Genomic DNA, 25,123 nt, shown 5'->3' with positions numbered 1-25,123 from the left:
CTGGTCCCGTGCGTCAGACGAGCTGCTGCTGGTCACCGTATCCGCCCGGTCCCTGTGGGAGCGGCGGTCAGGTGACCTGCAGAGCTCGCTTTCGCGGTGAGACCGGTGAGCGTCCTCGCAGCACGTCAAACCGCTGGTACCAGCCGAGGCTGGTACCGTCGGTCGAGGGGACCTGGGGGACCTCTTCCCAGCCTCAACCTGTGGCCGGTCAGAGACCGTCACGTCCACCCCGAGGTACCGGCTGGTTCGCTACGAGAGCGGCCGCTGGCCTGGCGAGAGTCACCTGAGCGGCTCTCGACAGTCTTCTTCTGCTCCGTGCCTCGGTCATGACGCTGAGCGAACTCAGGCGTCTTAACTTTGGCTGCACGGTCACCCGAAGGAGACCGTACACTCGGAACTTCTCGCGGACGAGAAACCGAGCCGGTACCTGCTTAGCAGCAGAGCTGCCAAGACCAGGCGAGGGTGTACCAGCGGTAGCCAGCACACCCTTGGTCCCCGTCTTCTTCTTCTTCTCAGAAGGGGAGGACGGGCCCCGTTCCCACGAATAGGAACGAGGAAGGACCAGCAGAAGAACCCCCCCGTCACACCGGAGTGTGACGAGCCCTTCGAAGTTCCCGAAGGAGTCTTCTTAGGGGGAAAACCCCAAAAAGGTTTTACCAGCTGGTCACTGCGAGAGCGGCCGCTGGCCTGGCGAGAGTCACCTGAGCGGTTCTCGCCAGCCTTCTGCTCCGTGCCGTGGTCTTGGCGCCGAGCGAACTCTGGCGCCGAAACTTTGGCTGCACGGTCTCCCGAGGGAGAGCGTACACTCGGGATCTCCCGCGAACGAGAGACCGAGCCGGAACCTGGCGTAGCGGCATCGCCGCTAGCACCAGGCGAGGAAGTACCAGAGCTAACCAATACTCCTCTGGTCCCCGTTCTATCTCTTACTTACGGAAGGGAGACGGGCCCGCTCCCGAAGGAGCAGGACGACCAGCAGAAAGGACCCCCCCGTCCTACCGAGGGGGGCCCTTAGAAGTTCCCGAAGGAGACTTCTTAGGGGTGGGGGGGGGAGGCAGCCTTCTTCTTCTTCGGCTTATGGGCCTTAGAAGTCGAAGGTAAGAGGCAGCAGCAGACGAAGACGAAGATGACACCTTCCTCTTCTTCGTCAGCTCACGCAGGACAGTCGTCAGGTCCTCCATCTAGGCCGGAGTCGGGCCTATTGCCGAAGCAACACGGCCCGACTGCACCTGTCCGGAAGGACCTGGGACGTGGGGAAGACACACCATGGGCAGGACCAGCATGGACAGGCGCAGGAACCAGGAGCGACAGGAACAGCAACCAGCTCAGGAGCGGCAGGAACAGCGGCAGCGGTAACACAGAAGGGGACAGCCAAGCCAGTAGCGGGAACCACATCAGCGACAGGTACGCAGGCCCAGCCATCGCCTCGTAGAATCATCGGCAGCCAGCGGGAACCTGGTACTGGCGGCCGGTCCAGGGCGAGCTGCTGGAACAGCGGAAGTCTGGGGCAGGCAACACGAAGAAAACACAGGCGGCGGCGGCATACCCCTCCTCGGTACGGCGGCGACCGGCCCTAGAAGCGGCAGACGGCGTCACCGACACAGCATGGGGAGTGTAGACCAGCGGGGGAAGCAGCATAAGCGGCCGTGAAGATTGTAGTGGAGACCGCTCCAAGGTCACCGCCCCAGACCTCGCTAGACGCTGCAGCAGATCGTGATGCTAGGCACGCCCTGCAGCCGCAGTGGCCCATACCTGTCCAAGGTCGTCTCCCACGGATGTAGCACCTGCCTGGTAGCACAGACAGATTAGTAAGAGGGGTTCCCTCACGCACGGGGGGGAGACATGCCCCACCCCGAACCGGAAGGAAGACCCCAAATACAAAACTACGAGGAAGCTGAGCGGGGGGGGCAGGAAAGAAGACGAAGAATCGGATACCAAGGGAGTCGCGGGAGAGCTTTCCGACGACTTCCTGGCAGACCTTCGCTTCCCCTACCCGCCGCACAGCAGTGAAAAGTAATATGAAATGAAACTGAAATACTGCACTTTGCGATTCACTTCATAGAACTTAAAGGGGAAAGATCAATTCCCGGGTAAGAGCGGAAACTTGATCCATAAAATAATATGATGCTATCATATATATGAAAATGAACAATACTGCACTTGCGATTTTCATTTTCACAGCAATAAATCGTAAGGATTAATTCCCGGGTAAGAGCGGAAATTGATCCAAAATTAAATTTGATGCAATTAATAAATGAAAATGAAAAGAAAACTGCATTGCGAATCCACTTTCATTGCATTCTATTCATACAAAATAAGAGGCTCGTGCCGAGCGCAATCAAGCTCTCGGCAACGAACGCACAGGGCAAAAATATAATGAAAAAGAGTACTTACATCTTTCAATTACACACTTTCGCCCAATACATGACTCGGCGCGAGTGCGCCCAGCCCTCGGCACCGAGACATAATTCAATTCAATTTCATGAAAAGAGCGGAAATCGCCGCCTCTACGGCGATAGCTCCATGTTGATTCATAATTAAGTAATGAAAATGAAAACAGTGTACTTACAGTTTCATTTTCAAGATCAAACAAACCATTAGTAGAAAACACAATATAAACAAAGCATACGACGATGAAACGGGCAGAGAGCGATGACGAACACGTCCTTCACACCCGCGGCCGAAAGCAAAAGTGGTTCTTCACCTCTCGGGCGCGCGGGCGCGCGCACGATCGGACAAGTAGTTAACTACCGTTCTCCCCTTGTTCGAAGCTTACGACCGTCCCAGCTGCCGCTAGTTACCTTCCTATTGTTAAAGGACCGAGGGTTTGTATTACGTATCGGAACAATTAACAATCTGTTAACCTACTACTGAAACCAGCAATAACAGTCGACTGACTGGCTATAAGTGTTTTTACCTATTGGTCCCCTCTTGTGGGGGAAGCAGATGGATATTAGTTAGATATTCATATAAAACCGAGTGTTTTTGTTTTTTGTTTCAATCTGTTGCACTTCCTCTGGTGCAGAAGTAAAAGTTATATAATGAAGAGGTAAGATATAAGGCAAAAATAATTTCTATATATTTTTTACAAAAAGGGAAAAAGATAAAAAACATAACGAACTAAAGCCAAATGAATCAGAAATTCTTTTACTTAAATTTCTGCAGTTAGCTTTAGACACACAGTACTGTACTGCCAAATAATTTACTTCTCTATTTAACTGATGGGAAGAATATTTTTTTTATCCCTCTATATGTGTTAGGTGAATTCTTGAAGCACAATGCAGATGACAATACCGTAGCTGATTTATTGAAGTTTTATAAACCTTTGTAATGCTAAACCATTTGTAACATCAAAAGATCCTTACTGCTATGCAAATTTAAAGACCAACATTGTGAAAAGTCATTTTAATATTAATAATAATGATTTTTATAATAATCAATTTTTTAGGTACTTACCCTTTATCTTTTAGCTTTATCTGCAACTACTTGGCACTGGTCAACAAGTGTGAAAATTGAAACAATTGTTAATGAACCTGCTCCTAATAGTTACTCCCCAACCTAATCAAAGCAAATGTCTCGGTTGCTCATTCTACTCTTAGCTTCTCAAGAGGAAAGGGGAGGGTTTCAATGATAAGAGGGCAAATAGTACCTAAAAAATTGACTTTATCATAAAAATCATTATTTTTTAGGTGAAACTTACTCTCTGTCATTCATGTGACTCAAATGTGTGCTGGAGGCCGAATTATCAGATATAAAAAATATCCTCAATGATGATTACCTGGTGAATATGATCCCATGGCAAGTACTTGTCGAATTAGGAACTTCATCAAGTTAGGTCCACAATCTCAGGAGGTGGAACATGAACCCCAAATATGACCATTGGTTGATGTGAAATGCAGAATGGTAATTTATTGGCCCCTGTGTCTCAGACCTATAGAGCTGACCAGAGCTACAACCACAATTAAACTAATTATCCCTCAAAAGTTACCACCTACCTAATCAAGTTGCTTTGGCACTTCACACCCAAAAACAAGCCAAAATTGGAAGAAAAGAGGTACTTAATCAGCTTAGGATAGCTCTCTCCAGTGAGGAGCAATGGCTCTACAACATAAAAAAAAAACACCATATATTTTAAATCTTAAAATTCACCACTAAAAATTGAGGTCATCTTATCCTACCATCCTTAAAAATCAAACCTTGAATTCCAAGTGATGTTTATCGGCAAACTAGCCTTGGCCTCAGTGCGATAACCACTGACATAGTACATGAAAAGATTCACTTTATGAAATAAACTGATACCAAAGGTAATAAAATCATTTTTACCTTATACAGGCAGTCCCTGGTTTAAACCAGTGGTTCTGTTCCTACGCCCCATCGTAAGCCAAACAAATCTGACATAACCTGCAATTTATTGAATTTTTCATTAAAAAATCCTCCAAATTTTTACCATTCTGCCATTTTGGAGTTATTTCTTTTTCCTCATCGGCATCATCGGCGCCGTAAGCCCAGAACATGTGTCGTAAACCGGAAAATAATTTTATGAGATTATATTTGAAGTGTGTCTGTCATAAGCTCGGAATGTTGTAAGATGACCCCATCATAACCAAGGGACTGCCTGTATATCATTGGTATATTCGAGGAATAATTCCATGGAATCAGTAAAATCAACTTTTATCTATGAGTCCAGCTGAGAAAATGTAAATCTCAACATGAAGCTTCCGACAGCCTAGAATATGCATGGTGTGGCCTAGACTAAGATGCATACGGAAGCTCACATGGACTCAACGCTTCCCATGGTCTCAAATACTCAATATCTAACACGTTTACTCTTTGCTTCAAAAGGATAGCTTATAAAAGCCACAAAAGCATCGGAAGCAAACAAACCTGAGACCTTAGTGAAATCAAAACTTGGACTTAATATTTGAAAGCCTAAGGGCTCCAGACTCCTTCAGGTGGCTGTGTGCAGCGGCACGTTCACTGCCGAAAGCGACTGGTTACCTGGTTCTGATGAATTGCTACTATAACCTTGGGACAATGGGTTCAAAAACAAAGGCCTAGACCTTTTAACCCTCCCCTGAATGTCTTTAGGCGAGTGCAGTCTGCATTTGTCCATTGAAGACTGAGAAGCAAAGGCAAGAGACAGAGGACAGTCCATGAACATCCTGGAATGTTAGACTTCGTCTGGGAATCCTGGGGCTGCCAGGCCTGTTGGCAGGTGGAGCCAATAGGACAGACAAGGCTGTGTCAGCAAAATTGCCAATTGAACAATGGGATACTGTCCCTGTCAATGCACTAGATACATTAGATACAAAAGATTCAAATTTGTTACATGAAAATTCAATCCTAGATTTTACTGAATCAAGATCAGACTGCCTTAAATCTAACCTAATATCCTGAGCTGACTTAGTGGGTGGGGAAGGATGTGAATCTACTAGAGAAGAAGAATCAATAGACCTAGCTATCACTTGATCAGAAGTTACTTAAAAGGAAGACTTAGATGCAAGACTAGCTGTTCTTTTTACACTTCAAGTCTATCCTTCTCTCTTCTAATATGATACTTTACCATCTTCTCTATCTTCTACCAAGACCATTCCCTGCAATGACCACAATGGTTGTCTGAATCGCAAGATACCCCAAGATGATCAATGCATAATTCGTGTGTATCGTAAAAATCCAAGAGATTTTGATAAGGAAGATCAAGAAGAAAAATCCATAGTATATAAACAAACCACAGTCAAGACGATCCAATTCGATAACCAAGAGAAAACATACCAAACTTCAGAGTACTTGTCTACACAGCCAGCTGTGTTCATCAACAAGAGTAGAAAGAGCAACCAAGACATTTGCTGTGCTTATCCCAACCCTACTAAGGGTGGGGGAGTAACTATTGGGAGCATTCGTTAACGATTGTTCAATTTTACCACTTGTCGACCCCGCACCAAGTAGTTGCAGATAAAGGTAAATGATAGAGGGTAAGTTTCACCCCAAATATAAAAAAAATCAGACTGCAAAATTATACTAATGTTATAGAAGAGTATCAGCCTTCAAGAATAATTTTTATTTAATTCCTTCAGCACAAATAAGAAATATATACATGAACAGCTAATAAGAATACCAGAGAATAAACAGGTAAACAGTGAATTATTATTTCATAATGCAACATTAGTGTTGCCATTAAAATGTATAAGAAAGCTGATTTTGTTGTTGACATAGTGTCAACAACACTATGTCAACAACAAAATCAGCTGGATTTACAGTGCTACAGGGATAATTATGTCACTGTCTACCCTTTCCTTCTATTTTAATGAAGTTTGGAGTAACAATTGAAATTTAATAGTACTTAGAATATGCAAATGATGCCATTATGATCCGCAACACAAAATTTATAGCGCTTGCTTTCACCTACAGAGGTTGGACTTATGATAAATCTAAGAAAAACAGAAGTAAATGAGAACAGATAACACCACAGACAGAAATGATTCATGAGGTTAAATCTTTCAAATTCTTAAGGAAAATATCCAATACAGGTTCTCTTCAACCAGATTTACTGAAGGACTAAATAAGGCATTTAAAAAAATGGGCAGACTGAATAAGATTTGGATATCAAATTTACAGGAGTTGCAAATGATTATACCTTAGTATGATCTGTATTGCTTTGCTGGCATGAAACATGCTATGACAGTGAAAGTACAAAGATCTTGTCAATTTGAGAATAAAGCTTTACAATGTATATCAGAAATCAGATGGCAGGATAGAGTAAGAAATAATACTGCAAGAGGAATTATAGAACAGATAATGAATAGGAGATGGAGATAGCTTGAACATGTCCTTTGCACCATTTTTAAAATGATATTGTTATGTTACAATAAAGTTTCATACATACTTACCTGGCAGATATATACATAGCTAAGACTCCGTCGTCCCCGACAGAAATTCAAATTTCGCGCCACTCGCTACAGGTAGGTCAGGTGATCTACCGGCCTGCCCTGGGTGGCAGGACTAGGAACCATCCCCGTTTTCTATCATATTTTTCTCTCTTCCACCTGTCTCCTGCGGGAGGCTGGTGGGCCTTTAATTGTATATATCTGCCAGGTAAGTATGTATGAAACTTTATTGTAACATAACAATATCATTTTCATACAATCAACTTACCTGTCAGATATATACATAGCTGATTGGCACCCTTCGGTGGAGGGTAAGAGACAGCTTCTATATGGAATAGACAGGTAAACAACATATGTTGTAGGTATAAATAAAACCTTGGTTCCTACCTGATAGGTGGTAGACTTCGTGGGTGTTTGCCCAGTAGTTCTGCATCAACCCCCTCAAGAAACCGTTTGTAGCGAGATATATGATCTATGGCCAAGAGTTCTTGTGGGTCTGCCGATGGGGTCTTATCCACTTACTCGGCAGAGCCTGAAAGGACTTTGTCAATGGGTGCTGATCCACTTATATGACAATACACCTTATGAAGGAGCACGCAACCAATCCCGACCACCTGATCCTAACCGTCTGTTAGAACTAAGGATTGTTCCGAGTTATCCCCGAACTCGTCACAACAACCGTAACTCAAAACCACTACGCACACATACATAATTTTCAAAAAAAAAATTATACTCAACTAATTGGATATGACAAGAATTCTCTTACTGAACAACATGGACGGCCGCCCGTGCTAGCCTAAGTCCTCCATTGTTCGAAGAGACTCTTGACCATATCCCAAAAAGAAGAAAAGTATATACATTTAAGGATTGGTGTCGGCTCCCGTACCCAGAATCGTATCCGCCGATACGAAAGGACCTAGAGAAAAACATTTCTCATATGTCACACGCACGTCTTTCAAGTAATGAGATGCAAATACTGAGTTGCATCTCCAAAATGTCGTCTCTATGATGTTTTTAAGCGACATATTCTTATGAAACGAGAGACGTCGCTATAGCTCTCAACTTCATGAGCTTTTACCCTCAACAGTTGTAACTGTTCGTCAGGACAGGCCTTATGAGCGTCTGTAATGACGTTTCTTACAAAGAATGCCAGCGCATTCTTGGACATCAGTCTTGTGGGGTCTTTTACCGCGCACCAAAGACCTTGTCTAGAGCCTCCCATTTGATGTTTTCTCTGAAGGTAGAACTTCAGAGCTCTAACAGGGCATAGAGACCTCTCTGCTTCTCTGCCTACGAGACTCGACATGCCTTTGACTTCGAATGACTTAGGCCAGGGATTCGTAGGATTCTCGTTTTTCGCTAAAAACAGGGTCTTAAACGAGCAAATCGCTGAGTCTCCCTTGAATCCTACTTTATCCTGCAGAGCATGCAATTCACTAATTCTCTTTGCCGTAGCTAAAGATAAAAGGAATAAGCATTTTCGGGTAATGTCTCTAAACGATGCCCAATGAGGAGGTTCGAATCTTTCCGATGACAGATACTTTAGGACTACGTCTAGGTTCCAGTTCGGAGGTACTGGTTCCTTAGACTTTGAAGTCTCAAAAGACCTTATGAGATCGTGGAGATCTTTATTATCTGCCAGATCTAAACCTCTGTTCCTGAATACAGCCGAGAGCATACTTCTGTATCCCTTTATTGTGGATACGGCTAGACGAGATTTTTCTCTCAGGAATAGCAGGAAATCAGCAATTTCCGCTATAGAGGTAGTGGAGGAGGACAACTTCTTGGATCTACACCACCTTCTAAATACCTCCCACTTTGATTGGTATACTTTCGTAGTGGAGGTTCTGCGTGCTCTCGCGATCGCGCTTGCCACTTCGCGAGAAAAGCCTCTCGCTCTGACAAGTCTTTCGATAGTCGAAAGGCAGTCAGAGCGAGAGCGAGGAGGTTTTGGTGGTACCTCTTGAAGTGTGGTTGTCTGAGAAGATCCATCCTTCTTGGTAGGGATCTTGGAAAATCTACGATCCACTCTACCACCTCCGTGAACCATTCCTGGGCCGGCCAAAAGGGGGCTATTAACGTCATCCTCGTCTCTTTTGACGCCACAAACTTTCTCATTACTAACCCCAGGATTTTGAATGGGGGAAAAGCATATACGTCTACTCGAGACCAATTTAGCAGGAAGGCGTCTACCATAAGAGCTCTTGGATCTTCCACGACCGAGCAAAAAACTGGGAGCCTTTTTGAAATGAATGTTTGCGAAGAGATCCACATGAGGAGTTCCCCACAGAGACCAGAGATCGAGACACACTTCCTCGTGTAGTGTCCATCTGTATGAAGGACCTGGTTCCTCCTGCTGAGCCTGTCCGCCCTCACATTCCTTACTCCCTGTACGAACCTTGTCAGCAGGGAGATGTTTCTGTGAGACGTCCAAAGTAATAGGTCTCTCGTGAGCTCGTAAAGGAACGAGGAGTGCGTCCCTCCCTGTTTCCGAATGTAGGCAAGTGCTGTGGTGTTGTCCACGTTTACTTGCACTACCTTGTTTGACACCAGAGGTTCTAGGCTCTTCAAGGCCAGATGTACGGCGAAGAGCTCTTTGCAGTTTATGTGCCAAGACACCTGTGCTGGTTCCCAGGTGCCTGACACTTCCTCTGAGCCTAATGTCGCTCCCCAACCTCTCTCCGACGCGTCGGAGAACAACACTAGGTCTGGGTTCTGTGTTCTTAGAGAGATCCCTTTGTTCTCTTCCAGAGGGAGCAACCACCACTGTAGGTGTGACTTTATCTCCACTGGAATGGGAAAAACGTCCGACAGTTGTCCGGTTTTCCAGCTCCAAGACCTCTTGAGGAAGAATTGAAGCGGACGTATATGAAGTCTTCCTAGAGGGAAGAATTGTTCTAGCGAGGAAAGCGTCCCAGAAGGCTCAACCATTCCCTCGCCGACGTTTGTTGCTTCTCTAAGAAGAGAGAGACTATCCGCAAACCTTTTGCGATTCTCTCTTGCGAAGGAAAAACTCGAAAACCCCGAGAATCCATCCGAATCCCCAGATAGACTAGGTCTTGTCTGGGGGTCAGCTGAGACTTCTCGAGGTTCACAAGCAATCCCAACGCTTTGATTAAATCCAGAGTTAACTTTAGGTCCTCCAAGCACTGTCTCTCCGATCTGGCCCTGATGAGCCAGTCGTCCAGATACATAGAGACATTCACTCCTTTGAGGTGAAGAAACCTCGCCACATTCTTCATCAGGCTTGTGAAGACCTGAGGAGCTGTGGACAGGCCGAAACACAAGGCTCTGAACTGAAAGATCCTTCCCCACGTCATGAAACGGAGGTACTTCTTCGATGAAGGGTGGATCGGGACGTGAAAGTAGGCGTCCTGGAGATCTAAAGACACCATCCAATCTCCCTGTCGTAATGACGCCATGACTGAAGCAGAAGTCTCCATGGAGAACTTCTCCTTCTGAACAAATTTGTTCAGAGAGCTGACGTCCAGTACTGGTCTCCAGCCACCTCCCGAGGCTTTCGCCACCAGAAAAAGGCGATTGTAAAACCCCGGGGAGTGTTGATCCCGTACCAATTCTATCGCTCTCTTGTCCCACATTTGTTCCACCATCGATCAAAGAGTATCCCTCAGCACAGGATCCTTGTATTTGGCTGATAGTTCCCTTGGTATTGACGTTAGGGGAGGAGTGTTCAGGAAAGGGATACGATATCCCCTCCTTAAGATCGCCAAAGATGACGCGTCTGCATTTATCAGTGTCCAGGCTTCCACAAATCCCAGGAGCCTGGCACCTACTGGTGCTTGGAGGAGAGAATCTTCATTTTCCCTTCTTAAAGGGACGAAAAGCAGATCTACCTCTCTTCTCTGGAGCCTTCCTCCTTGTGGAAGGTCTGGAGGTCGGACCACCTCGAAAGGGCTGCACCGTTGTACTGGGTCCTTTCTTGTCCGATGCAGCAACAGGTTTCTTCTTTCTTGCTGACTGCGTCAGCAGATCCTGATTGCCTTCTCAGTTAAAGAATGCGCAATGTCCTTTACTAACTGAGAAGGGAACAAAAAGTCAGATAGAGGCGCATATAGAAGTGCTGCTCTCTGAGCATGTGAGACTGCCTTTGTTAAGAAGGCGCCATATACAGTCCTTTTCTTTAAAAGACCTGCCCCAAACAAAGAGGAGATTTCAAAAGATCCATCCTGTACGCCTTGTCAATACAAGACAATATGCATAACAGGGCTTCAGGTTCGATTCCTTCCGAATCATGGGCTTTCTTGGACATCACCCCAAGGGACCAATCTAAGAAGTTAAAAACTTCCAATACACGAAAGAGTCCCTTGAGGAGATGATCCAGTTCCGAAATTCCCCACGTAATCCGTGCAGAAATTGAGACTTTGACGCCGTGAAGCGTCAACCAAAGTCGAAAAATCTGTTTCGGTTGTAGAAGGGAGAGCAATACCCATATTCTCTCCCGTCTGATACCAAATGCCTCTTTTCCCAGCTAATCTTGCTGGAGGCATGCAGAAGACTGTCTTCACTAAGTCTTTCTTAGACTTCATCCATGAGTCTAAGGAATGTAATGCTCTCTTCATCGATATGGTGGGTTTCATTTTGAGAAAAGACGAAGGCTTCTTCGTCTTAGCACTGGAAAAGAGCGAGCGCGGAGAAGGAGGAGCGGCAGGCGTCAACTCGTCTCCGTACTCCTTAAGAAGTAGGGTAGTCAACACCTTATAGTTAGACAGACCTTCTCTTCCACTATATTCGTCATCCGAGTTTTCCTCTAACTCGGGATCTACATGCGTTTCTGCTCTCCTTTCCGAACGTTCTTCTTCTTGAGGAGACAAACTCCTAATAGGAGAGGGGCTAAGGGAATGATAATCCTTCCTCTTTCCCGCTCTAATAGTCTTGGAAGGCGTCATAAGCTTCGGCTTCTCTAGAATTTTAGAAGACGCCTCACGCTTACATGACGCTTCCCGTTCGCCAAGCGTCATGGATGACGTCTTTTGCTGACGTCTCGATGACGCTTCGCGCTTGGAAGACGCTCCGCTCTCCAAAGGCGTCCTACTTGGCGTCATAATATTGGACGGAGCGTCATGTCTATGCTCCGCTTCCAATGACGCTTCGCGTCTAAAAGACGTCTTACGTCTCTCTGGCGTTACGAAACTCTCGTAAGCACCTGTTCTCGCTCTCGAACTAGACGCTTCTGTAAGACGTTTAGCCGTTTCCCGTCTGTATGACGCTTCTCGTTGAACAGGTGAGAGAGGACGAGACTTCTTAATTGGAAGCGTCACGTCCTTCCGACGTGGCGCTAAAACTCCCACTAGAGATGACAGTTGCTCTTGAACTGCCATAATGATCTTTCTTGACGCTTCTCTCACGTCCAGTGCATGACGTCTTTCGTCATCACTTGGGGGAGAAGAAGGAAAGGGTACTTCCGCGTACACTTCAGGTGACGCTGACGCCCCCTTCGCTTTCTTGCTAGAAGACGGAGCGTCATCTGAGAAACGCTCTGGACTAGAATCTATGTCAGGCTTCATATGACGCTTCAGCGGTCTCGACAAGTTCGATTCCTTCCACCCTCGTTTAGGTAGGGAGAGAGGGAGAGGACGAGAAACACTCGCGAAGGACGCTTTTTCTATAGCGCCCTTGAGCCGCCTGCCACGAAGCAGAGCTAGCTGAAGGGACGTCTGACCGTTGGGGATTCCCCACAACCTCCTTAAGGCTTTCGACTTTCCTTCTCCTCTGGGCTTGTGAGCTTGGAAGAGGTCTAGGCCTGGGAGCGTCGCAGGGACGATCAAACGCCCCCTCCACAACACTGGGAGAACTCACTTCACTGTAATGCTCACTTTCACTAGCCTTACCTTTGAAGTCAGCCATCTTGGACTTCATGTCTCTAATTGTAGCTTTCAGATTGGCGATTTCCGATGCCGAATCCGAAAAAGCACTCTGAGAATGAGATACATAGGGAGAATCTACATCAGTAGGATTAGAATTATCAGTGAAAGGCTCAATAGGCCTTGAACTCACACCTTTCAATCGTCTAATTCTATCCCTCTCTAACTTCTTCAAATAAGAAGTCAAAGTCTTCCACTCTTCTGCATTCAATCCCTCGCATTCCTTACAAGTATTAATAGCAGAACACTGAAAACCCCCTACATTTACGGCATACAGTGTGAGGATCCACCGAAGCTTTCGGTATCCTCACCCTGCAGCCTACATTCACACACATTCTCACACTCACATTAGAATCAGACATACTGAGAAAAATCCAAAAGAGTTATTCCAAAAACAGTCCACTGTAGCGAATGCCAAAACACGATCCAAATACGTCACCAAAAAGCCGAAAAACGATGATCAAAGGATGAAAAATGAATCTAAGTCAGGAGGTAATAACAACAATGTTGATACCACCGGCGACAGAGAAAATATGATAGAAAACGGGGATGGTTCCTAGTCCTGCCACCCAGGGCAGGCCGGTAGATCACCTGACCTACCTGTAGCGAGTGGCGCGAAATTTGAATTTCTGTCGGGGACGACGGAGTCTTAGCTATGTATATATCTGACAGGTAAGTTGATTGTATGAAAATATAAAAGTCAAGCTGATGGACAGTATGGCCCTTTAAAAGTGAAAGACAAAATTAAGTGAAGCATAATCTAAAAGAACAACTTCATTATCAAACATGCAAAAAATTTAAGTGACACTTCAATATGACATAGGTAGTACAGTAACACCCCTAAGCCCAACAAAACATTTAAAACTTCTCATAAAATTGGGAGCAAATGGGATTCATTTTCAGACATCATGATGTAATGACTTTAGAGTATATACTATTTTTTCATGAAAATTTACGAATGTACTTCTTGATTGTTTCCATGGCAATACCTACTGCATTTGCTATTGAGGACAAATTTCCAAATCGCACTCACTTGAAATTCAGAGTCAATCCGCAAATACTCTGACTGAAGCAATTCAATCAAAACTTCACGAGGAGTTTCTAAGAATTCTTCTTCCATAACCACTTCAGAAAAACTGGCAAATATGAAATCTCTCGCAGCTTCTTGCATTTCAACTAGATGATGAGCTTCGGCAAACCTGGGGGATGAATAAACATAGTAAATGATATTTTATGAAGTACAATGCAATGGTTGAAATAAGAAATTTTTCGAACTAAGCTTAAATGAAACTATATACTATTAATAATGGCAATATCCAAACATTGTGTCCATCCTTTATATCTAACTAAATTACATTGCAGTATGAATAAACCCTACATACTGTGTATCAGTTAATCATGTCACCAATAAATGAAATCAAAGGATTATTTGCACAAACCTATAAATTCCTATTGCATTGGCAGGACTGAGTTCTTTCTTCAGGAAGTTTGTGCCGACATGAACAACATGATGAATTTCCATCATGTCTGCTGCAACCATTAACTCTTGGACGTTTTCCACAGTAACTTCAATATCGCCTGTGCATTAAATAAGAATTTATATATTGTCCTTGAAGATCTATTCATAAATCATACTTAGAATTTTCCAAACTATATTTCTCAACCAGTAAGGCAATATTAAATTTATGGATGTCACAGAAAACTATTTGCAGTGATGAATCCTCCACATGACTCGTGCTTTACAAAATTTAACATTACCTGTGTATATGAAGTTAATTAACTGTGCAAGAACATTAGGAGTTATTGACTTGATTTCTATGGAAGCCTGTGTTTCTTCTGCTAACCCACCAGTAAACATAGCCTGAAAATATGCACTTCCTGCTGACAGCACTGCCCGATGAGCCTGAAATTAGGTGTTGACATACACATCAGTGAGGATTACTAAAAGGCAATTTCACACGAAACAATATGTTAAATTTTCTTAAGAACAACATGCACTACCTGTACATTACCTGTACTAGTGTACTGTACAGGCAAATTCAGCCTAGAACATTTTCAACCATAGTCTAAAGGTGGGTACACACGTGAGAGCCGAACCTTGTATGTGTAACTGAGTTACGCATATACGGTTACAAGTTGTCAAAATGTTGAGGATGAACCGTAACTACGTTAAGCACGTAACTTCATTTCAATCCCTGCGATCATCAGTCTGTCTCTGTCCGGGTTGTTTACCGACGATGGCCACCATGCAAGTAGCAGCTGCCGCGTATATTTATATACATTATTTAACGAGGATGAAGTGAAATAAGAGAAGATGGTGGCAATCAAGGTTATATACTAGAAGGGTAGAATACAGTGGTCAGGAATTACTCGCTGACATGAGATTCCAAGAAGTTTCTGGCCACAGTAAAGTCTTTTCTTCGTAATAACTAATAAATTGAAGGACCTCTTCCTCACTCTAATCAGCCATGGTAGACATATACGTACTGACTGACCAAAACAAGGGACTCTACTATGGACAGCCTTGTTCATAGTCGGTGTCAATAAGTTCAGCAACCTCTGTTGATACGCGTGTAATACAGGTCCCGTCCACACATGGCGTAACGCACAAAGAGACCTCCCTTTGATTAGGGGCCCAAAAATACGACAATTGCCGGGACGGAGGGCGAACAGAGCCTCGAACCTCACGGGTTCGGGGTTCGGGTTCGAGGAACCGTCCACACTTGCGTTTTTGTTACAAGAATCAGTTACAATACAAGGTTCGGTTCGCACGTGTGTACCCACCTTAATAATTTAATTTCCTACACACTGCTCCTTCTCTTACCTTCACAACAAATTCACCAGCCGATATCTCCACATCACAGAAGTGTTGTGAATGCCATAGAGAGCACAAGTTCTGTAGCAATTTATTTGCATACGACTTGCACGCATATCTATGTGCATCACTACCCAAAGAGGACGGGGCACCCTGGGTGGGGGGTAAAAGCCCCACACACGCCGCCATCCTCATGCACCCTTTTAATCCTGTAAAATATCATTGAATATGTCACAGATTTTTCCATATATATAAAAAAAATGATATTTCTCTTAAATTCTCAAATTTATATCACAGTAAGTAGTACTATACAAGTAATCCACGGCAGATTCACTTTTAGTCCAGGAAGTCTATTTTTCTAAATTCTAAATCCATTAGATAAAAATTGCTAATAGATTAACAAGTACAGTAATTCTACAGTTATACATAAAAAGAAAAAAGCTACCTTACTCCTTTTTTTTTCTTTTTCTTATGACATGTTTTTTCAATAAAAATTTCTTTAGTTTATGAAGGCTGAAGAGACCAACTTATCAAGTTGGTAAAAGCTTCCTTTAACAAAAAGAATATAAGTACTACATACAAATAGACCCTGGTTAATGGCAGGGGTTCCATTCCTGGCCAAGCGCTGATAACCAAAACACTACAATAATTTTGGTAATAAATAATGTTTATGATATTGTAAGTGCCAATAAACCACTTAACAATACCGTTACCTGCTTACTGAAAAGACGAAGAGGGAGACCAGTCATTCACGCACTCTCTCTCACTCACCAAACATCTTACAGAGGTATCACCTGTTCCAATAGGGGAACTGGGCTAGCTACACTAATTGTTCAGCAGCACCAAAGGACCCAAGGAAAACGTGTCCAAAGACTTGTGGGCAACATTCTGCAAGTAAAAGGAGGTGAACGTGGTCTGATGTGACCAAAACCTTACACAACACCTGTTACACTGATTGGTTTTTCCTGAATGACCAACTTCATGAGCTCTCACCCAGACTACACTTGTCCTTCTCACTAGAGGAGTCACACACCTACTTGATTGTCTCACAGAACCAGAAAGAGATTGTGTTCTTGGAACACCTCTTTCTTGGCCCTGCCAGTACTAACAAAGAGCCATGGACACTAAGGCCTGAGGTGCCTAGTCCTCTTTAGTTAGTACCGCAACACCCTAACAGAATAGTAGTATCTTGTCCGGATCTTCACCTACAAAGTCATCAGAGGAGGGGATTAAGGACTCGAACCTGGCATCAGGGACCGAAAGGTTCCGAGTCTACTATGATGTTCAGGAAAAATTCATGTAAAACTTATCCCTATCCGCTTGAGTGTTCTACATCAAAAGGAAAGGCCATAAAGCTCACTTATTCTCTATTCTCTTAAGTCAATGCCAGGGCAAGGAGGAGAAATAGTCTTAAGGTCAACTCTCTGAGAGACTCATACAGTGACAAGTAAGGCTCCTTATCACAAGAGTCACATCCCAGTCAGGGAGCCTGAGTTCCCTGAGAGGACAAGACTCATCAAAGTTCTTGAGGAGCATGGCAGTCTCCTACAAGGAGGAGAGATCTACTCCTTTTAGTCCCAATACATGGCCTAAGGCAGACCTGTAGCCTTTAATGGTCAAGACAGAGAGGAGCTTCTCTCATTGAAAGAAGACATGGGTAAAGCAGAATCATTTCTGAGAAGACCTGTGGCTGGGTTTTCGAAAGCATGTATCTTTCAAGTTTGTCGAATCTAACATGGTGCATGCAATTTCCATGTCGAACCAGGTCTGACACACTAACTGATTCATTGGAGAGAGGTCTATGACTGATCTCCAATCACTAGTTGCCTTCTCTACCAGGAACAGGCAGGTGTATAACCCTGAGACCAACTGTGCACTACTTACACTGCACCACTCTTCAGCATTGCATTCACCTTCCCCAAAGGGAGAGATCCTTCTACAAGCCAGGAACTTCGTGTGAAATCAGATCAAATTGCAAGTAAGGCTGGCAGACTCTCAAAGGGGAGAAGATATCCTTCCCATAGGACATAGTGTATTCACCCCATGTTTTTGCCCTTAGCATCATCTTGCCTCCTTCTTACCCTTGACCCGCTTCCTAAGATGGGCAGGAGGCTGAAAGGAGAGCAGCTGCATGCCCTTCCCTACATAGGTAGAAGTAGTCTGGAGAGCTCTACAAAGAGCAGAGGAAGTTGAAGCTGAAGGACCAACCAAACCGGAGGGTTTGGCCGCAGTGCCTTGCAAAGACCAATAGGCTTTATGGGACAATGCCTTGTGAACAAGTATCATTGTTATCAAAACACACCCTGTCCACCATGGTTTCTGCCTCACTCCAAGAGGGAAGGAAGGTAGGTCCCAGAACAGGTCCTTTTCCGAGCAATAGTGCTGATTCCGGTCCAAGACTCTTAGAGAGTTGGAATAGCACTGAATCCCTTCTTTCTATGACCAGGTTATTTGTTTGTATGGTGTTTTTACATTGCATGGAACCAGTGGTTATTCAGCAACGGGACCAACAACTTTATGTGACTTCCGAACCATGTCGAGAGTGAACTTCTATCACCAGAAATAAACATCTCTCACTCCTCAATGGAATGGCCAAGAATCGAACCCACGACCACCGAGGTGGGACGGCAACACCATACCAACCACGCTACTGAGGCGCTTCTATAACCAAGTTAGACCATAGGTTTGCTGTCTAATTGTCTAGGTAGGTAACTGTCCTACCTCCAGACAACAGTAACTTCCTGAGTGAACCATCCTCGCCAGGGATACAACCACCTGACAAGGATATGCAAGCTACTTTGAAAGACCAAAGGTCTAGCCAGGAGACTGACTTGAGTGCAGCCATGGCTTGTGACTCTAATGCTAGCCAGGAGACTGACTTAGAGAGAGAGAGAGAGAGAGAGAGAGCGAGATGAGGAGAGAGATGAGAGGACGAGAGAGAGAGAGACGAGAGCGGAGAGAGATCCGCGAGAGAGAGAGAGAGAGAGAGAGAGAGAAGAGAGAGAGAAGAGAGAGAGAGAGAGAGAGTAGGGTAATGCAGCAAGACACCAGGTGCCAAGCATATCAAGTCTGAGTCTACCCAAGGGTCGGTATAATGCCTGAATCTGGGAAATAATATTTTATGCAAAAATAGTATGCCTAGTAGAGAGGTCTTCCTTCCGCCTGAAGAGAAAAATTGTCAGCCAGCAGAGGACTCTTCCCCCAAGTGAAATGAAGCTTGGCAGGTGGAAGAAGGTGCGGAAGGCCTCCTTCATCATAATCAGCGAGTTATTCCCTTTTGATGACACTGATGAGGTCATCCAAGCTGTCTTCTTAGCTGCAAACGTTACCCATTGTTCTGATAGCCACTCCTGGCACTAAAAACAATGATCCTCTCAGCTGCAAAGATGAGCAAAATTTCTTGTGTTATTAAATTAGGGTGGAGGAGTTGAGGTGGACGGCTGTAGAGGGAGTCTTGAGCAACTGAATTGTCAAGTGACTGCAACCCAGAGAACAAGGGCATAGGAAAGGACTTGCAATTAGTGCTCTTACAAAAAAGAGAACTCAAAGGGGAAATCGTATAGAAAAGAACTGAAGATTGAGGAGTTTTGGGCTAAAATAAATTATTTGGGGACGTGAGTCAGAGTGATATTGATATACAATCACATGACTAGAGTTCTCAAAGGTAGAAAAGATGAAGTACTTGATTTTTATTATCCAAGGAATAATCCATAGGTATGGAGGTGAGGGGCTATGAAGGGAGTCACTCATACTCTAGTTTGCTAAGCTCACCCCAGAGGGCAATGTCACAGAAAGTATGTAGTATAGTTGATCATGCAGAACTTGAAAGAGAAAGAAACTACTAGGTATTGAAAATCCAAAAAACAAAGTTCCAAGCCAAAAGAGAGGATTGATCTTGGAAGGCAAGAGTTAATGATTCTAATTTTCAATTAATGTGACTCCTAATTCTCAAATGTGGGTGTAAAAGGCAGAGCAGTCCTTGCAGTTTATGTCTATGAACTTCAAGAAATCATCAAGAGAGTTTAGTCTTCTTGTTATAGTTACTTCTGCATCTCTATCACTATTTTCACTACCTATAGAAGATGAAAGTAGTTTAATTACAAAATGATGAGGGAGGTGAGCCATCTGGTGAGCACCAAGCAGTATGCAATCTGAGATACAAAGAGGTTGTGTAAAAGGATTCTAGTACCAAGCCAGCCATATACATGCAAATCCACTCACAAACCTTTGAAAACTCACACCTGAAGTTCTAGGCCTCCAATTATTAAAATCAACCATCTCTTTCCTTTTTCTACAGTAAAATATTCTACACATCTGTTAATGTTGTTACATTGCTTTGATAGTCACCCAATTAAAAATAATTGACAAAATGATATTGTTAAGATACAATAAAGTTTGTTCATACTTACCTGGCAGATATATATATATAGCTGTATTCTCTGAAGTCCGACAGAATTTCTAAAACTTACGACACACGTAGTGGGAGTTGGGTGGTTAGTACCCATTCCCGCCGCTGGGAGGCGGGTATCAGGAACCATTCCCATTTTCTATCAGATTTCTATCTCCACTGTCTCCTGAGGGGAGGTGGGTGGGTACTAAAAATATATATATCTGCCAGGTAAGTATGAACAAACTTTATTGTATCTTAACAATATCATTTTGTTCATGAAACTTACCTGTCAGATATATATATAGCTGAATCCCACCTTTGGCGGTGGGAGAGACAGAAAATGTTATTGTTATAATACAATTAAGTTTGTTCATACTTACCTGGCAGATATATATATAGCTGTATTTCTGACGTCCGACAGAATTTCAAAACTCGCGGCACACGTAGTGGGGCGGCCAGGTGGTAGTACCCATTCCCGCCGCTGGGAGGCGGATATCAGGAACCATTCCCATTTTCTATTCATATTTATTCATGACCCTTGTCTCCTGAGGGGAGGAGGGTGGGCACTATAATTATATATATCTGGCCAGGTAAGTATGAACAAACTTAATTGTATTATAACAATAACATTTTGTTCATGAAACTTACCTGTCAGATATATATATAGCTGAATCACACCTTCGGATGGTGGGTAGAGACAGACTAGGATTTTTTTAGGAAATTTAAATTAAAATAAAAGATTAACTTATTGGTTCCTTACCTGATAGCAAAGTAGACTATGTGATTACTGTCACCTAAAGCCTGCTTATGCTTTATCAGAGTTGCCAGCCAGGTTTGGACCTGTAGTGCTGGTGCCCTCTGGATGCTCTGTCAACGGGGATGTGACCACAATGTGACAAGACCATCTAGCCAAACATATGGCAGTAACACAGCAACCGACCACCACCTGACCAACTAACCAAAAAACCCCTGACATTAACACTAAGGAATGGGAGATTTTCACAGAAGATCTCACCATCAACCAAAAACACAATAAACTAACCTAACTAAGCTAAGGGATAGGGAGAGAGCCACCTTCAGCCCCCAAAACTGTGTCTGCCGAAATGTAAGGTCCCAAAGAACTACAGTTCTCGTAAATCGTTCTCACATCCCGGAGGTAATGTGAGGCGAATACGGAATTGCTCCTCCAGAAGGTGCTATCAAGAATATCTCTGATAGACATATTCCTTTGGAAGGCAAGAGAAGTAGCTACGGCTCTGACCTCGTGAGCTTTCACTTTAAAGAGGCTCATATCAGTCTTCTGGCAAGATGAATGAGCCTCTTTAATGACGTCCCTCAAGAAGAAAGCAACAGCATTCTTCGACAACGGCAAATCTGGTCTCTTCACCGAGCACCAGAGATTACCTGAGGGACCTCTTATCTCTTTAGTCCTATTCACATAGAACTTGAGAGCCCTGACAGGGCACAGGGCTCTCTCTGGTTCTTGACCCACGAGACTCGATATTTCCTTTGATTTCAAAGCTCTTTGGCCAAGGATTAGACGGGTTCTCGTTCTTAGCCAAGAAAGAAGGGTTCAACGAGCAGACAGCGCTGTCTCCCTTGAAACCCACTAGGCTACTGAACGCTTGGATTTCACTAACTCTCTTCGCCGTCGCCAGAGAAGCTAGGAAAAGCGTTTTTCTCGTTAAGTCCCTTAGAGAAGCTTCATGGAGAGGCTCAAAGGGACTTAGCATCAGATGTTTCAACACCACATCTAGATTCCATGAGGGCGGTCTTGCTTGTGGAATTTTGGTGGTCTCGAACGACCTTAAGAGATCGTGCAGATCCTTATTGTCGGAGAGGTCCATTCCTCTGTGGCGAAAAACGGCAGACAACATACTCCTATAACCCTTGATTGTAGGAACTGCCAATTTCTGCACATTTCTTAGATAGAGTAAGAAATCTGCTATCTGATTCACAGAGGTCGTGGAAGAGGAAATTCCTTCCTTCTTGCACCATGCCCTGAAGGAGGACCACTTAGACTGGTAGACAGCTCTTGAAGAGGCTCTTCGAGCATTAGCGATTGCTCTCGCAGCTGCCTTTGAAAAGCCTCTCGCTCTGGCCAACTTTTCGATAGTCTGAACGCAGTCAGAGCCAGAGCGGAGAGGTTTTGGTGAAACCTTTTGAAGTGAGGCTGTCTGAGTAGATCTCTCCTCCAGGGCAACGTTCTTGGAAGTCCACAAGGAACGTCATGACCTCTGTGAACCACTCTCTTGCTGGCCACATTGGGGTGCAATCAGAGTCAACCTTGTCCCTTCTGAAGCTGCGAACTTCCTCATTACGTCCCCCATGATCTTGAATGGGGGAAAGGCGTAAAGATCCAGGTCTGTCCCAGTTCCAGAGCACGCGTCCACTGCAATTGCCCCTGGGTCCAGAACCGGGAGCAATACAGAGGAAGCCTCTTCGTCCTTGATGTAGCGAACAGGTCTACTAGAGGACGTCCCCACAACCTCCATAATTGTTGACAGACTTCCTGGTGCAAGGTCCATTCTGTTGTTAGAATCTGATTTCGGCGGCTGAGAAGGTCCGCCCTGACATTCTGAACCCCTGCCACGAATCTTGTCAGGATCTTGATGCGCCTTGCGTCTGCCCATAGCAGAATTTCCTTCGCCAGGAGAAAAAGGGATCTGGAGCGAGTTCCTCCCTGATTCTTTAGATACGCAAGGGCTGTGGTACTGTCTGAGTTGACTTGAACAACCTTGCTTGACAGTTTTTCTTCGAAGAACTGCAGCGACAGGAATATCGCTGCCAGTTCCTTTACATTGATGTGCCAGGCTACCTGTTCCCCTCTCCAGGAGCCTGACACTTCCTCCCCCCCTAGTGTTGCTCCCCAACCGGAAATGGAAGCGTCTGAGAACAACACTAGGTCGGGGCTCAGAAGATTTAAGGAGAAGCCCTCTCGTAACTTCTGAGGGTCGAGCCACCATCTTAAGTGGACTTTTACCTTGTTGGAGATCCTTAGGATCGCATTCAGGTCCTCTTTCGACGTCCATTCTTCCGCAAGGAAAAATTGAAGAGGCCTGAGGTGCAGTCTTCCCAGCGAGACAAACTTTTCTAGCGAGGAAATGGTGCCCAGCAGACTCATCCAACTCCCTCACCGACAAGCTTCTCTCTCTAGGAAGGCTGCGACTTTCTCTAACCCCAGTCGCTGACGTTCCTGGGATGGAAACGCCCGAAAGCCACTGAATCCATCTGAATCCCCAGATACACGATGGACTGTGTTGGGGTCAGATGCGACTTTTCGGAGTTGACCAAAAGACCCAGAGACTTTGCTAGGGCTAACGTAAACTGAAGGTCCTTCGACACTTTCTGCCTCGACGACGCTCTGATCAGCCAATCGTCGATTGGTAGAGGGATATCCTGATTCCTGACGAATGGAGCCACTTCGCTACATTCCTCATAATCATTGTGAAAACCATCGGGGCCGTGCTGAGACCGAAACAAAGGGCTCTGAACTGCCAAACCCTGTTGTCCAAGACGAATCTCAGGTACTTCCTTGAAAGAGGGTGGACTGGGACGTGGAAGTACGCGTCCTGCAGGTCCAGAGACACCATCCAGTCGCCAGGTCTCAAGGCTCCCAGCACCGACTGAGGCGTCTCCATTTTGAACTTGATCTTTTCTACAAAAACATTGAGCCTGCTCACATCCAGGACCGGGCGCCAACCTGACGACTGCTTCGGCACTAGGAAAATCCTGTTGTAGAAGCCCGGTGACTCTAGGTCCAAGACTTGTTCCACCGCTCTTTTTCGACCATCTGGTCTAACAGATCAAAAAGAACACTTTTCTTCTCTCCCTGATAAGATGGAGAGAGGTCTCTGGGAGTCTATGTTAAAGGAGGAGGATGTAAAAAGGAGATCTTGTACCCCCGCTCTACTATCCTGAGGGTCCAAGGATCCGCCCCTCTCTGCCTCCAAGCCTCCGCAAAGAATTCCAGTCTGGCCCCGACTGGCGTCTGAAGGACGAGATCTTCATTTGCTGGTTTTGGGTTTGAATGAAGCTCTTCCTCTCGAAAACCCTCTCCCTCGAGGAGCTGCTCTCGAGGGGGGTGCCCCGCGAAAGGGTTTGACTTTCTTCGGGGGTTTGCTGAATGTCGAAGTGGAAGGAGCTGCTGGACGTCTTGAAGACTGAACCAAGAGGTCCTGGGTCGCCTTTTCTTGCAAACTCTGTGCAAGATCCTTTACCATAGCCTGGGGGAAGAGATGGTCCGAAAGAGGCGCAAAGAGCAATTCCGCTTTCTGAGCGGGAGATACCGACTTAGCGGTTAAAATTGCAAAGCAGTGCTCTTTTCTTCAGGAAGGCAGTTCCAAAATGAGAACTAGCTCCTCGAACCATCCCTGACGGCCTTGTCCATACATGACAACACGCTGGACAGCTCCCCCAGACTGAGAGAATCAGGGACTCCTAGACTGAAGGTCTAAAACTCCCAGACACCAATCTAGGAAATTAAAAACATTAAGGGTACGAAGCAGTCCCTTCAAGTGGTGGTCAGTCTCCACCGGAGTCCAGGACACCTTAGCAGACGATAAGAGAGACCTCCTCTGAGCGTCCACTAAACTGGAGAAGTCACCCAGAGCGGACGAAGGAACCTTTACTCCCACATCCTCCTTGGTCTCATACCAAACTCCCCCTTTCCCGGCGAGTCTAGAGGGAGGATGGGCGAAAGTGGTCTTGCCCTGATCCTTCCTTCTGGACATAAAGTCTTGAAGCTTCTTAAACGCCCTCTTGGTCGACAGCGATGTCTTCATTTCGACGAATTCAGGGGTCTTAACTGTCTTGGAAGACGAAAGTTGAGAGGGAGGAGACCTAGGGGCTGCCGGCTGGAACTTCTCCCCGAAGGCTGAACGTAACAGCCTAACAAGAACCTTGTAGTCCGAGACAGCTGAAGCTACCGGCTGTTCTTCTTCGACGGAACTCCCTCTGGACTACTAAGTTCCCCTTCCTCCCTAAGAGGAACTGGAGAACGCCCATCAGGAGAGGGAGTACGTCCAGCAGTCTCAATCCTGAACAATGACTTCCGTTGGTTGGAAGTATCCGCTACAGGTACGGAATCGGCCTTACGTCGATCTTTAGAGGTACGGACATCTTGCGAAAGAGGAGCGTCCTTAGAAGCAACGTG

General features: G+C 45.1%; 1 protein-coding gene across 5 annotated transcripts in view; it reads right to left on the bottom strand.

Annotated features, from left to right (window-relative positions):
- Positions 1 to 25,123, bottom strand: part of LOC135198040 (actin-binding protein IPP-like) — a 184,922-nt gene that overhangs the window by 99,548 nt on the left and 60,251 nt on the right. For 4 of the 5 annotated variants that reach the window (XM_064225419.1, XM_064225417.1, XM_064225416.1 and 1 more), the window contains 4 exons: positions 15,588 to 15,787; positions 14,522 to 14,666; positions 14,203 to 14,341; positions 13,797 to 13,962 (listed from right to left, as the gene is read on the bottom strand). In XM_064225419.1, coding sequence (XP_064081489.1) covers positions 13,797 to 13,962; positions 14,203 to 14,341; positions 14,522 to 14,666; positions 15,588 to 15,773 — 636 coding nt within the window. In that variant the 5' untranslated portion in view covers positions 15,774 to 15,787. The remainder of the gene's footprint in view (positions 1 to 13,796; positions 13,963 to 14,202; positions 14,342 to 14,521; positions 14,667 to 15,587; positions 15,788 to 25,123) is intronic. The other variant, XM_064225420.1, reaches the window with a different exon arrangement.

This window comes from Macrobrachium nipponense, chromosome 21 (genome assembly GCF_015104395.2).
Source record: "Macrobrachium nipponense isolate FS-2020 chromosome 21, ASM1510439v2, whole genome shotgun sequence".
Classification (NCBI taxonomy): domain Eukaryota; kingdom Metazoa; phylum Arthropoda; class Malacostraca; order Decapoda; family Palaemonidae; genus Macrobrachium; species Macrobrachium nipponense.
The sequence above is the reverse complement of the archived record's forward strand: the minus strand, read 5'-3'. Positions and strand labels throughout refer to the sequence as shown.